This window comes from Panthera onca, chromosome A2 (assembly GCF_046562875.1).
Source record: "Panthera onca isolate mPanOnc1 chromosome A2, mPanOnc1 haplotype 2, whole genome shotgun sequence".
Taxonomy (NCBI): Eukaryota; Metazoa; Chordata; class Mammalia; order Carnivora; family Felidae; genus Panthera; species Panthera onca.
This window is the reverse complement of record NC_138340.1, coordinates 26,450,051-26,465,479: the sequence shown is the minus strand read 5'-3', so window position 1 is coordinate 26,465,479 and position 15,429 is coordinate 26,450,051. Positions and strand designations below refer to the sequence as shown.

The 15,429-nt window shown below is 42.4% G+C and overlaps 1 protein-coding gene and 1 long non-coding RNA gene across 5 annotated transcripts in view; one reads left to right on the top strand and one right to left on the bottom strand.

The window, feature by feature from the left end:
- The window catches only part of LOC144615699 (uncharacterized), a 110,898-nt gene extending 99,779 nt beyond the window's left edge, over positions 1 to 11,119 (bottom strand). The window contains exon 1 of the long non-coding RNA XR_013554180.2: positions 11,015 to 11,119. This is a non-coding gene — a long non-coding RNA (uncharacterized LOC144615699). The remainder of the gene's footprint in view (positions 1 to 11,014) is intronic.
- ACOX2 (acyl-CoA oxidase 2) overlaps positions 1 to 14,856 on the top strand; it is a 30,538-nt gene extending 15,682 nt beyond the window's left edge. For all 4 annotated transcript variants that reach the window (XM_060631424.3, XM_060631426.3, XM_060631425.3 and 1 more), the window contains 3 exons: positions 3,404 to 3,621; positions 11,037 to 11,169; positions 14,348 to 14,856. In XM_060631424.3, the coding sequence (XP_060487407.3) occupies positions 3,404 to 3,621; positions 11,037 to 11,169; positions 14,348 to 14,410 (414 nt within the window). In that variant the 3' untranslated portion in view covers positions 14,411 to 14,856. The remainder of the gene's footprint in view (positions 1 to 3,403; positions 3,622 to 11,036; positions 11,170 to 14,347) is intronic.
- Positions 14,857 to 15,429: the final 573 nt, after the last annotated feature.

The following is a 15,429-nucleotide window of genomic DNA, read 5'->3' as shown; positions in this document are numbered from 1 at the left end:
ACCTGGTGACCCACCACCCCTCCCACATCAGCTGGTGCTGGTATTAACTCTGCCACCATCCACTGGGCTGTGTCCACCGCAGGGGCACTCCCTGCTATGCTAAATGTCCTATTAACACAGAGGAGGGTGAGCCGAGGCTGTGCTCTCATCAGACTACCAAAAAAGGAACCACAGCTACCCATTATTCATCCATTTTCCAAACCTATGCCCTGCCTTCCAAAGAACCAGACAATGCGTGCCAGGGTTACCTCATTTAACACATACAACCCTGGGGGTGAGAGTAGCATAATCTCCATTTTAAGGATGAGGAAACAGAACTAAAAGGAATGAAGTCCCAGAGGTAGGAAATAGTTATGACGCTTTGCTTTGCTTTCTTTTCCCTCATGGATGCAAGCCGTGTCCCCAGAGAGCCACTGTGTGTGAGGGAGGGAGGTGATCCCCAAGTTCTAGGGGCACCAAGCTCAGCCAGTCTAGAGGAGAAGAGCAAGTCCCTTCTCCCCCAGCCATTGTAAGCTGAAGAAAAGTGGCTTCCTGGGGAGATGGTGCCCAAGATAAGTCTCCAAAGTCATAATGGGCAGAGAAATCTGCAATGTCTGAGCTTCGTGCTTTGGAAGAACCACGTACTCTGCAGGAACATTAAGCACCCACCGGGTCCCATCTAGAAACCAGAAATATGCAGGTAGAGAGTGGCAACAACACAAGGGGACTGGGGACAGTGGCAGAGTGGTGGACAAGGAACAAGCCCTGGCCTAAGTTCTGTATGACTTTCCTCTCTATGTGACTGACCCCTGGTTGTCCTTCCTTTTCTGGCCTGTAACTTCCCAGTATGTAAAACAAAGGGGCATCGACAGGAACTTTAAGCTCTGATGGATGGGCTCTCACCCTATAATCTGAGACCCTGCCTCGGAGAGATGTCAGTCCCTAGCACCACTGGAGCAAATGCTGGTACCCACTATAATCCAGCCTCGGTCTCTAATGGCTTTGGCAACACAGCGTAGTAGTTAAGAGCACAGACTCTTAACCGGGAGGTGGACTATTCTGATATGGATCTCGTTGCTACCACTTACTAGCCATGTGACCTTGGGCAAGGAATTTAATCTTTCAGTGCCTCAGTCTCCTCATCTGCAAAATGGAGCTCATAACAGTACCTACCTTTTATGATGATTATGAAGATTAAATGAGTTAATACATGTAAAATTAAAGATGCACCTGGCAATGCAACACATCCCACCCCCTCACCCAAATTAGGCATGATGCAAGATTTAAACCAACATATACAAAAAGTAAATAAAGTTCACTGTGTTCAGAGCATGGTGCCAAAGTGGGGTTCACCCTGTCACAGAAGCAGAGGCCAGGGCCCTCAGGCAGTTCTTTTTTGATCACTGCACTCCACAACCCATGGTCCTGAGAAATTAAGGATGTGGCCCTCAGCTTAGAACAGGGGAGCAGGGTCTATCCAGTTTGAGCACGGAGGGCTGTCTGACTCCACAGAGGCAGCAGAGCACATCTGTCCCTCTTCTACCTCCAAATATTGCAAACTCTGCGTGCCTGTGACGACACCAGGTCCAGGTGGCAAAGTGGTGGTGTTCGCACGCGTGCGGAGGCTCCGTGGGAAAGCCAGATCCCTCCCAAAGTGAGAAACCTGATGGGGTCACTTCCCTGTGGAAGACTTTGGTGGTTCTCTGACCCCCACAAAATGAAACCCTGACTGATGTGATTTGAAGCAGGCTTAAAGAGCAAACGGTCAAGAAGGAATTCTTTCTTGAGACGTTTTCGATGCAAAAAAAGGTAGTTTTATTAAAGCACGGGGACAGGACCCACGTGTTGAAAGAGCTGCCGTGGGGGTTGTAAGGAGCGAGTGATTATATACTTTTAAACTGGGAGGGGTAGACACAAAGGAAGTTTCCGAAAGGATTTTCGTAAGTTACAGGATCCTGAAGACCCGGCTGTTGTCAAGCTAAGGCTTTTTCCTCTAGTAAGGTATTAACATTAAGGCAGTTGGAAGTTCCTGGAGGAATGTCACATTCGGCCTGTCTCAAGTACTTGTCAATGGGCTGCAACTTATAAGGAAATTTAATTTCATCTACATTTCTTTTGCATTTGTTCTCCACATCACCAACCATGTCATTCACAGCCCTTTACTGACCCAGGTCCCGGGTGGCCCACCTGCCCTAATGTGTACAGTCTGTCCTCCCCTCAGTAGACTGCTTGCAGCCTCCTGCAAGTACAGCCATGTGCACAGGAAATCCCCCCTGCCTCAAATGGCCTTTCCCATTCTTCGTCCCCCTGAGTAAATTTCTTTGAACCCTCAAGACAGTCTAAGCCTAGCTACTTAAGGCCTTACTGGGAAGCTATCCGGATATCTGCATTTTGACAAGATCACCAGCTAATCTGTCTATACATAAAGATTTGAGAAGAATTTAATATGCTCTCCTTTCCTCCCTACCCACCTGCCCCCATGGAATTCATATACCTTACCTGATAACTATAGTGTGATTTGTCTTGGAGAGAAGTGGAATATTCAAAATACCTAACAACTGGTAGGGCAGGGGCAAGGGCCAGTCAGAAAGCACTTCAGGCCTAATGGAGGCAGAGGCCTGAAAGTCTCCTGCTGGGTCAGGCATTCATCCTTTATTTGCTGAGCTGTGGGGAGGAGGAAGTCCCAGGGAAGGATCCTGGCTGACCCAAGGGGCTCTCACAGGGTTGAGGGCAGTGGTCACTTACCAACTTGTACCAAAAGTTTTATGCTTTTTATGTAAGCTCTGTGCCCAATGTGGGGCTTGAAACTATGACCCTGAGATCAAGAGTCATATGCTCCACCGACTGAGCCAGCCAGGAGCCTGAAAGTTTTATTTTAACCAGTGACAAAGCAAGATTGTTGGATATGGGCTAAATAACAGCCCTGCTTACCTCACAGAGTTTACTCTCTAGCTGGGATAAATTTTGTGTCTATCTTGAGCCTCTACTTTCTCTCCTCCACAACGTACACAAGCACATATATACACACACACACACCACTGCCTTGAACATGGCAAACAATAAATAGCTGTTTTCTTAAGAAGAGTGGTACTGTCCTCCACTGTCTCCAGGCCAGCCTCCAATACCCCTGTATTCTTTCTACTTTTCAAATCTATTTGAAATTTCCCCCAAATAAAATAAGGAAGCTAAGGGCCAAGCTCCAGAGCCCACAAGCCCCCAACATAAGCACACGCCTGCGTGCGCGCACACACACACACACACACACCATCAAAAAGGCTCAGTCAGACCCACAGCCAGGAGAAAAGGCAGCTGCCAGCCCGCTGGGAAACACATGGCCACAGGGGGCTTATTCCAGCAGTCTTCCTAAGCTTCCAGGACTTCTGAGGTCAGAAATCAGAAGCTAATGTATCTTTGTGTCTTTTAGGCACACTGCCATTATGTCAGTGTAAAGAATTTTACAGAAACTCTGGACAAACTAGAAAATGAACCAGCAATTCAGCAGGTGCTCAAACGCCTCTGTGACCTCTATGCTTTACATGGCATCCTGACAAACTCGGGTGACTTTCTTCACGATGGCTTCCTATCTGGGGCCCAAGTGGATGCGGTGAGAACAGCCTACCTGGATCTGCTCCCCCTCATCCGGTAAGTGGCTGGCCCTCAAACCATGGTGATCTTCAGAGACTAGCCCTAGACCCTTTGTTCACTTCAAACTCCAAAACCTTCAGCTCCAAAATCTTGCTAAGTGGGGTCTGGCAAAAGCAGCAAACCACTCTGGAGAGGTTTACACTCTAGCATGATTACATCAACATAAAGCATTATGGATTAGTGAAAGAAAAAAAATTAGGAATAAAAATGCTTAAAAACAAATTATCTCACTATCTCAATTGAACTCTTCAACATTGTAAAGGAAATAGGAATAGTACCTAAAGGAAGCATACCACATATTCATAATATGTAAACTTTAATGAGTCTGAATCATGACTAACATTTAAGGAACATTTATGTGTGCCAGGCATTATGCCAAAAGCTTTCACATACCTCATCTCATTTAGTCCTTATAGCCTTTTGAAACAAATACTGTTAATCTCCCCATTTCACTGGGGAGGAAATTCAGGCTGAGGGGAGTTAGGTAACTTGCCCAGGGTCTCACAGTCAGCCAGGGAGGAGCCAGATACAATCTGGGGCCTGTCTGACCCCAGAGTATGCGCTTTCAACTGTATGAAAGTTAAGGTGGGGCTACTGTTTATTTCAAACGCATCCTAGTCTTTGTTGAATGTGTTTAAGTGAGTTCCTACTAAGTTGACTAAACTTATTTTAATCCTTCCTCATCTCCAAGGTGAGATTTTTTTTTTTTTAACTCAGCAATTCATACACTGATTCATAAAACAATAATACAAATAGTTCTTAAATGCAACATAATGCAGTGTAGTTTAGGGTCATGACATATTAATGCAATACTTTCATTCTGTTACATTATATATAATGTAAATGATCACTTTAAACACATTGAAACCAAAGCCCCAACCTGAACAGAGCACTGGAAGAAAGAAATTAAAATAATACAGAGCAGTCACCACTGTCCATAAGTGAAAAATGGGCTGCCTTGAGAACGCAACCTTTTCTGAGGAAATATGATGCCGTTTTATATGGGGTGGTATGGTGTGTGTGTGTGTGTGTGTGTGTGTGTGTGTGTGTGTGTGTGTCTTACCCTACGACCTCCAATAGCTCACATAATCTACAAGACTAAGATAATAAAAAGGAAAAAGATTTGAAATTTAAAAAATAAGCTACTCGGGGCGCCTGGGTGGCACAGTCGGTTAAGCGTCCGACTTCAGCCAGGTCACGATCTCGTGGTCCGTGAGTTCGAGCCCTGCGTCAGGCTCTGGGCTGATGGCTCAGAGCCTGGAGCCTGTTTCCGATTCTGTGTCTCCCTCTCTCTCTGCCCCTCCCCTGTTCATGCTCTGTCTCTCTCTGTCCCAAAAATAAATTTAAAAAAACGTTGAAAAAAAAAATTAAAAAAAAAAAAAATAAGCTACTCATGACAAAGTTTAAAAAAAAAAAAAGACTAGATCAAATTAGTTTTATTTCTAACAACATGCAACATGTTATAAACCATTTATGGCTTCACATAAGCACCTAACAGATACTTGGCAGTCGGTAAATGCTCAATTAAATCATCAAAACTGTCAAAAATACATTTTATAGAATTATGCCCCAGGTATTAAACTTTCCCTAATGTACAGACTCCAGTGGTGGGAACCACTAATAGCAGAACTGAGTATTGCACAGTTCAGCCCAAGTGTATCTAATCTGGAAATGCTTGGCATTTTTTTTAATAGTTTACTTATTTTGTGAGAGAAAGCATGAGTGGGGCAGGGGCAGAGAGAGAGGAAAAGAGAGAATCCCAAGCAGACTCCACACTCAGCTCAGAGCCCGACGAGGGGCTAGAACCCAACCATGAGATCATGGCCTGAGCCAAAATCGAGAGTTGGATGCTAAAACAACTGAACCGCCCAGGAGCCCAGGAAATGCTCAGCATTTAAAGTACATGAAGACAATAATATTCTAGCCCTGATTGGCAGTGATGATGAAACACAAAAGATCACCTTAACACTTCATAAGCATGATTGTTCTTAACCTGCAACGGCATTTCTAAGTGCTTGCCTTGGTGCCAAAGACTTACAACTTAGGACAAGACCAGCAGCACTGACACAAATAGGCAACTTACACATGCACTGAACCCACAAACTGACTTACTCACATATGTACTTAAGTAATCTTCCTATTATTGCAAGGTTGTCAGGTATGTTACAGACTCCATGCTTACAAAAGTTCTGTGTCACAATTCTCTGCCTGATTACTTGGTATCAACCTGATTTCTGAGATGACAAATAAAGGATGGCACGCTATTCCATGTGATGCTAAGAACCAGCTCTGTGTGCAATGGTACTTAGCTGACCCAGTTTATAGTTGTTTAAGGGGTCGTAAGGTCGTAAAATCTCAGTTGGGGGACGTTCAGGTGAAGATGGCACGTTGAACATATGCATTTACTTTTGTTCTCCTGAAACCCAACAAAACACCAGCAAAGGGATTAAAACTTTTAAAAAGGTATAGACCCACAAAAAGAAAGAAAACAGGAAAGGAAACCTAAATATAAGAAAGTAAATGGACAGTGATTTAGCAGACCTGGGGAAACTGGATCATAAATCAGAAGTGGGAAACAAGTTATACCAAAGAACCCCAAGAACTAGTAGTGCTGTGTACCTCTGGCAATGGGGATGAAGGTAAGACCCACAGGATGGGCTGGAAGTCTGTTTCAGAAGGATCCGAACCCTCAGTTCCCCTCCTCTGTGAGTGATTTGAGCCTTTTCCTTGACCTCACCCCGGCAGAAGGGTACATAGAGGGTCTGTGGGCCAGGGAACATTAGGCATAGGTGAGAATGAGGCCACCCTTCAGAAAACAGCAGCCTGAACAAATGTTTGTAGGCCCCGTGCTAACAGCCCCCTCCCCCAGCCCTCTTTTCCCTGGTTCCCAGAAAGCTGGCAGCCAGGCTCGTGGCCTACAGGAAGATGATAGCACACTCCTTCTCTGGAGAATCTGACAAGCCCAAAGGAGAGAGAGCCAAAGACACTGACCCCACGGTCCCCCAATTCACCCCATAGTGAATCCCACATATGTGCAAGCACACCGACTTCTAAGCAGCTAGCTAATGCCCCACTCTTAGCTATGGTCAGACACTCAGGGATCACCAGACACCTGCAGGAAGCCCCTGACATAAAACAGAGCCCAAACAAGCAAGAACTAAATAACTTGGAGGGTAGAAGAGAATCTTCTGGGAGAAGGACTCTTTTTTAAAAGATAAGTAATATCCTCAAAGAGTTAAGAGGGAATATTCCAACCACAAGCCAAGAATGTCATTTCTTAAAAAGTAATATTCAGGGGGGCGCCTGGGTGGTTCAGTCGGTTGACTGTCTGACTTTGGCTCAAGTCATGATCTCACGGTTTGTGAGTTTGAGCCCCACGTTGGGCTCTGTGCTGACAGCTCAGAGCCTGGAGCCTGCTTCAGATTCTGCGTCTCCCTCTCTCTCTGCCCCAGCCCCGCTCACACTCTGTCTCTCTCTCTCTATCAAAAATATGTAAAACACACACACACAAAATTTTAAATGATAGTGGAAAGGAAAAAAATCAATTGAAGGATTGGAAGATAAAGTTGCATAAATTGCACAGAAAAGAAAGCAAAAAGACAAAAAGATAGAAATTAAGAAAAAACATTAAAGTAGTAAGAAGACTGATCCTAACTGTCCATCATCTAAAAAACAGATCTAGAAAGAGCAGACAGAGAAAACAGAAGGGAACAAGCCATTGATTAAATAATTCAAGAAAATACTCTTCAAATGAAGTTTCAGACTGAAAAGGCCACAAATGCTTGCAGACTAGAGGAGACAAACACAGACAGAAAAAATAAGTCAAACAGTATGCAAAATGGTACTGCTAAGAAAAGGAAAGCAGGGAAGGGGATCAGGAATGCTGGGGGTGCAGTGGGAGGGACAGTGGTTTTAAGTAAGTCAGAGAAAGCCTCCCAGAGAGGGTGATGTTGGAGGAAAGATCTCAAGTGGAGGGGAGGTGAGAGGAGCCATGGGCTGGGGGCGGGCAGGGAGGAAACACTCCAGGCAGAGAAGTACAAATGTTGAAGGCCAGAGCATGCCTGGCACATCCATCCAGAGAACACAGAAGAGGCCACAGAGGCTACAGCCATGTGACTAGGTGGAGAGTGAGGGCAGAGGGCAGAGAGGTAAGGGTATACTGGGGCGGGGGGTGGGAGGTACGATGGGGGTAGGGATCATCACAAAGACTTAAGACTTTGGCTTTTACTTTGTGTGAGAAGGGGACGGTTTTCAACATAGCATAAGACACAGTCTGAAGTCATCTGATGTATTTTTCTAAAGGATCACTCCAGTTGCGACAGTAAGGAACTGGGCAGGGGACAAATAAAAAGCAGGGAGCCCAGCTAGGAGGCTACCTCAATAATCCAAGTGAAAGATGACGATGGGTTAGACTGGGTGCCAGCACTGGAGGTGGTGGGAGGTGACTAAAGTTTGGATATATTTGGAAGATAGAATAGGATTTGCTGACAGATTAGGTACAGGATGTATGCGACAGAGAGGAGCTCAGGTTTTTGGCCAGAGTAGCTATTTACTATAAATGTGCCAGGCTTGGGCAGGATGCACAGGAAAAGCTGTAGAAGATCAGGAGTTTGGCACTTTATTTTTTTAAGTTTTATTTATTTAAATAATCTTTACACCAAACATGGGGTTCAAACTCACAACGCTGAGATCAAGAATCACACACTCTATTGACTGAGACAGCCAGGTGCCCCAGGGGTTTGGTTTTGAACATGTTAAGTTTGAAGAGCCTGTTAGAAATTAAGGAAGATGTTAAAATGCAGGTTAAGTGAGACTGGAGAGATCAATTTGGAAGTCATTAGCATATGGCTGGTATTTAAAGCCATGAGGATATCCCATGGAGTGACTGGATAAAGAGAAGAGGCTGGAATACTGAGTCTTGGGACCCTCCAAAGATGAAGAAGAGGAGGCCTTGACAAGAACTATTTCAGTGGAGTGGCAGAAGTTAAAACCTGAACAGATCCAGTCTACAAGAACAGGTGGAGAAGAAGAAATAGCAAAGCATAAACAAGTACAACACTTTTAAGGAGCTTTATCATAAAGGGGAGTCAAGATCTGGAATAGATGATGGAGAAGGAAACAGACTCAAAGCTTATTGTTAAGATGGGGGATAGCACACCATGTTCACGTGCGAAAACGATTCAGTAGAGATGGGGACTTTGACATTGTAAGGCAAAGGCAAGAGAATTTCTAGAACATCGTTTTCTGGTAGGCAAGAGCAGAAGGCATCTACTGGACAGAGAGGGACTGGCGAGAGCTGGGAGCCAGAACTGCATACCTGTGCTAAAAATAGAGAAAGCACCATACCTATAGGTGCACAGGTGAGAACTTGTGGATGTGCTCTTACTGCTTCCATTTTATCAGTGAAATGGGACGAAGAGTCATCGAAGAGAGAGAGATAGGGAGGCAGGTGGCATGGATTTAAGGATTAGAGAGAAGGTGTGAAATAATCCCCGAAGAGAATAAAAGAGTACAGGAATGAGAGCAATGTCATAGGATTGCTAGGCAGCCGGAAGGGCCCACTTGAGCCTGTTACACCGCTCGGTACTGGTTTCCGGTCGGCCATATAGAGCCACAAAGGTGATGTCACACAGTCAGTGAAAAATGTGGAATATATTTTTGAGGAAGTGAATATAAAAGACCATGGAATTTCAGCTGAATAAGAAAGGAAGGGAGACCACCAGGAGGATGAGGGACATTACATAAGTGGCAGGTGCCAGGAAGGTCAAGGAAGTATAAACAGCCCTAAATGAAAATCACCTCACAGCGATGATGAAGGGTCATCCAGAGAGGATTAAAATAGGTAGGTACAGTATCCCAGTCATCTCAAATGCCTTGCAAAAGGAGGGCTAGGGAAGAGTATAAAAAATCGCATGTTATGCTTTCTACCCTTTGTTAAAAAAGAAAGAGAAGTATGTGAACAATTTTTTAAAATATTTCATTCAGGGGCACCTGGGTGGCTCAATCCGTTGGGCAACTGGACTTGATTTCAGCTCAGGCCGTGATCTCACCATGGGTGAGATGGAGCCCTGTATTGGCCTCAGCGCTGCCGGGGCGGAGCCTGCTTGGGATTCCCTCTCTCCTTCTCTCTGCCCCTCCCCTGCACGCGTGCATGCTCTCTAAAAAATAAGTAAATAAACTTAAAAAAAAAAAAAAGGTTAAAAAATATTTCATTCAATAGGCTAAAATAAAGCACATTTTGTTGCTTGAAAAAAGAAAAAAAAGGGGGTTGCCTGGAAGACTCAGTCAGTTAAGTCAGTTAAGCATCTGACTCTTGAATTCGGCTCAGGTCATCATCCCACAGTGGTGAGATCAAGCCCCAAATGGGGCTCCAAGCTGAGTGTAGAGTTGCGTGGGATCTTCTCGCCCTCTCCTCTGCCCCTCCCCTGCTCACTCTCACTCTCTCTCTCTTTCTCTCTCAAAAATAAATAAATAAATAAATAAATAAATAAATAAATGAATAAATAAATAAATAATAAAACCTTTAAAAAACCCAGAAAATTAAAAAAAGGGTTATCAGAGTCAAAAGACTAGAGGGAGTAAGCTAAAAGAGCAGGGATGGTGAAAGGAATGCCATCTGCATCGCGGAGAAAGTACAGATGTTGCCGTCAAGTCTTGGGGTGGGATCCTGGTGGAGAATCACAAGGCGGGGCTGTAGAACAAGGTCAAAGGAGAAGATCCATGAACTGAGAAGCCACGTTTTAGAGGAACATTCAGGTAGACAATGAAATCACTAAGGATGATGTGTGTTGGAGAGAGAAATAGCAGGCCAGGAAGTAGATCCCTCTTAATAGGAGACATGGTGGGGACACAGCTCAACTGTGAGCAGGATACATAAAGTCACAATAATATGCAGACATATAGTCATAACCATGTAAGTACCAAATGCAAGTCTGACCAGTATTTAAACTATATATTGGGAGCGGGAAGGCCAAGGGGAAGAAGCAGGAGAGAGCGGGGATGAGATAGGGGTGAAGGGAGGGGACTAAAAACATCTTTTGTAATGCAGACTCAACAGACAATATCTAAAACTGAACAATCAAGAAGTAGCAATCCAAACAAGACATTTAGAGATATTCAAGTAAATACCAAAAATAGCCGCTAAAAGACCAAGACTGATTGCAGGGTGGAGGAAGTAGAGGTGGGACAGGGATATACTGATTTTAACTAACAAGCCTTGAAGACTACTAGACTCTTTATACTATGGTATATATAACTGATCAAAAATTAAAACGTTTAAAAAATTAAAGCTGAGTTGTTCAAAAGTGAATAATGATGCAACCTCTAATTAGGTGTTGTTATTCACCATCCCTGATTAATTAGATTCATAAGAGCAATCTAAAATACTCACAAACTCTTGTTTTCTCTCACAGGAAGGATGCCATCTTGTTAACTGATGCTTTTGACTTCACGGATCAGAGCTTAAACTCAGCACTTGGCTGTTACGATGGCAATGTCTATGAACGTCTATTCGAATGGGCTCAGAGGTCACCGACCAATACTCAGGTAGTTGAGTAGAACACATTATAAATTATGTAAGAGAGCGGAGAACAAGCAGTGAATACACTTCCATGTTTTCTCATTTTAATTGATTCCCATTAGGTTGGAAATTGCTTGGCATAGCACATGTTTAAAAGAGAATACATAAAAGAAACCAGGAGTAGGGATGTGGTCTGGCAGGAACTCTGAGTCTGGACTGCAATCAGCAAAATGCATTGCTCAGAATTTGGTAAAGGGAATTAGGAGGAAGGCCCAAGATCTAAATCGTGGCTTGACATACTTAAGAGCATATACACATAGTGGCAAACTAGCTTTTAAGTCACAAAAATAAGATAAATCATTGCAGTGATTTAGCCGTCTTATTTTCAGCCTTTAACTCTGTTTTGTGGTGATAAAAATGGGTGATAGGAAACTTGGGGTGGGGAGATCACTCTCACATCTGTCTGCTAGAGATGCCTCCTTCCTATCCATTCTGAGGAACACAATCCCAGGAACAAAGAAGGCTGCTGTACTGCCATCAGCAGCCCAGGAAAGCCATATAAACAATTACAAGGGTTATGGCAAGAAGATCCCCAGCTGTCTAAGAGAGAATACCAGAACTCTAGGTCATTAACAGAAGGGGAGGACTCATAAAATCCTAACAGTCTGGGGCCTGCGTCCCAGACTCTCTGCTGTAAGCCTCACTGGGAAAGGTTATGAATGTCAATGACTACAATAAGCAGAGTAAAGAAATCAACCCTATATTCAGAATTCAGTAACTAATACTTAATAGATTTGATACAGATGATCAAAACAATAGTCTATAGGTACACAACAGATTATTTTAAGCTCTATGGTGCAAATATGTTTTCAGATAGTGAGGCTTACTTTTTTACCCCTTAGGTCAAATTTCAGAAAAGGTGTCTTACTTAACACCTTATAAAATTGGCAACTCTCAGGCTTTCATTCACACTTAGCATGGTGTTAGACTTGCTCTTTGCATTTTGCATCCTGTCATACCTCATGGCTTAATTTAACACAATTATCTAAAGTTATAACAGAACTGGTTACCTCCAAGAGGCTTGTCAGATAGAAGGCCAATCAATCCATTTTGGTCATTCCCTGTCTCCAAAAAGGCATCCTTTTAACTCAACAATATAAAGAACTTACCTAAAGAACGTATGATACATTTACTTCTTAATACAGTTAATCTACTTGTGCTGTGTTACTTTTTCTAATAATTACATCTCCCTACTTTCTAATATTTAAATCCTGTCATAAAACGACAGCAGTCCTCCTACTCCAGATTAGCTCCTGTGGTCTAAGGATAAGTGTATGCTCTTTGGTGCTCCGGAGAAAAACTGACTGCTGTAACACTTGTCAGCAAATGCTGACGTATCTAGCTCAAACCTGCTTAACTAGCAACACAAGGAAATATGCCACTTCTTCTGATTCCTCATCTTCACTAAAGAACATAGGGAGCGTTCTTATTTGTTTTACTTCCTTTCTAACCTTTATTTTAAAAGCATTTAATCTGGATACTATATGAGGGCAGGCTTAAGTAAATGAGGGGCATGACTGGCCCACAGCACCAACAGATAAAACATTATGCACTTCATCCCATTCACTTTTCTCTTTTCCCTACCTCCTGCTACTGGACTGTGAACAGAATGGACTCTTCCTCTCCCTAACTCCAGGATCTAGCTCAGAGTAGACACTTTGCATTTATGGAATAAACGAACATAGTTTTATGACCCACACAGTAAGATGAAGGAACCTGCTGCACACACATTGCTGCAGACTCTGACCATCTTGGCTTACATCACCTTGCTACAAAGGTGACAGGTACAGCAACATGGCTCTTCCATGCACAGCAATTTAGGAATGTGAGATTACAAATGACCTTGGGGAAATGTCTCCAGTTATTTAAAATGACAGTCAGTTGACTGCTAATATATATATATATATATATATATATATATATATATATATATATATATATATAATCTTATGTTACTGGCTCCTCAAGAGTCCACCAAAATAGCACTTTAAGGTATATTTTTCTAATCTGCTATAATTTTGAAGCTGCAGTAAGAGACATTTTTCCTCATCTGCACTAGTAGAAAATGGCACACTGCAGGTATTTCAAATACATTAAAACAACAACTACGTTGAACCTGCCTTGGAGACACAAAAGTACAAACAGGACTATATTTCACTGATATTTTCTACCAAAAGAAAAGTGCTATGCTAAGTTAAATGTCTTAGAACCATAAGACAGTCTCTCTTCTAGCTGGGGCAGGTTGAGTGTTGAGCTTTATCCCTAGACAGAATGATGCGCTCTCTCATGGTTCACTCTAGCCATGGTGTGTTCTTTGGCTTTTTTTCCCCCCCTAATCTGGATGCTATTTCAAGCCAGGTTCTCCAAAGTGAGCTACAAAAGGTTGTTCCTGCTCCGTACATGAACTCGTATTTAAGTGATTCCCTATAGATACAAACAGTGCAGGAATCACTGGGGATATTTTCAAAACAAGAATCCTATTTCCCCCAATTATTCTATTGTAAAAATGTGTCCAAGTAATTGCTAGATGCATTAAACATATTTACCAATTCATTCATTCAGTCATTCAACAAATATTTGTTGAGCATATGCCACATGACAGAAACTATTCTTGGTACTAAGGCTACAGGGGAGCCAAAAAAGTCACAAACACCGTCTTCAATGAGGAGCTTAAAGTTTTTAGCCTAGACAAGCAAAAAAGTAAATAAACAATATAAAAGATGAAGCTAGAGCTGGGCAGGAAAGAATCAAGACATACATTAGAGGACAATGGGCGATAATGTGATCTGAGAGTACCTTGCCCACCTGGCTCCGCCTTCTGGCCCCTTGCTTTGTGGGTAAATGTTCAATTTCAAAGAACCTCAAAAAGTCAAGCATTTTATTTGTATTAAATTCCAAAAGCAAATGATAAGCTGTTTCTTAATTGGCCACCTGCATACAATTTAAAATCTGCATGAGAAAAGGAAGGATGCCCTTTGGAAAAAATGTTCCCCATATGTTCACACAAAATAGGTTTAAAAAATAATTTTTAAAATTAAGCATCTTATGTAATGATACTTTTTTGAAATGAAAAACTTAATTTGAAGGTAAAAGTCATTAATCCTGACAGATATATCCTAACAATGCACTTTTTTCTACAAATAGGGGAACCCTGCCTATGAGAAGTATTTAAGACCACTATTACAAAGTTCGAGAGCCAAGCTGTGAAATAATCAGCAGCATTCAAGAGGCACCACCATGTGATAACGGCACTATTTAATGGCATATATAGCATTAATGGCATATATAGCATTAAATTTTAAAGTACACTTCATATACACTTTATATATTTTCAAGTATATATACATTCATATCTTTTTGATTTTTTCAAGTAAGCTCTACGCCCAACACAGGGCTTGAAATCACGACCCCAAGATCAAGAGTCTGCCGTCTCAGCCAGCTAGGCGCCCAATAAAGTATGTATTTTTTTAAAGAGAATCATTATCTTTTAGAGACATAGTCTGAAATGAATGAAACATCTGTGATTTACTTTAAGATAATCCATGGGAGGGGAAAAAAGAGCAAATAGTTGAAGATGATCAATGGGTACATGAATGTTTGCACTATTCTCTTTACTTCTGAATATGTTTGAAATAAAAAATAGTAGCGCTATCCATTGGTAGCTTCTATTTTGTTAAACACCAGCGTTTTAGGTCTTTAAAAAAACTCAATGAACTTATTAGTTATCACGTCTATAGCACACATTTATCTGAGGCTTAAAAGCACATACACAATGTGTGCACACACAATCCTCCGAAAGTGCCTAATACTCTAAATAAAATGTAGAGTCCTGAGAATACAACTAAATATCAGTTTTTGAAAATCAACTCTTTCACAGTGAAAACAACTTAAATTTTCCTCAGAGGAGCCTGGGTGGCTCAGTCAGTTAAGCTTCTGACTTTGGCTCAGGTCATGATCTCACAGTTCATGAGTTCGAGCCCCATGTCAGGCTGTGCTGACAGCTGAGCCTGGAGCCTGCTTAGGATTCTGTGTCTCCCTCTCTCTCTGCCCCTCCCCCACTCACACTCTGTCTCTCTCAAAAATAAACATTAGAAAAAATTTTTAATTTCCCAAAAGAAGATATAATTGTCTCAAATTACCCAAATATAATCAAACTACATTTTTCATGTTGCCCAAGTAAATAAAACAATCAAAATTAAATGCCACCAGACACATAAAATTGCAAA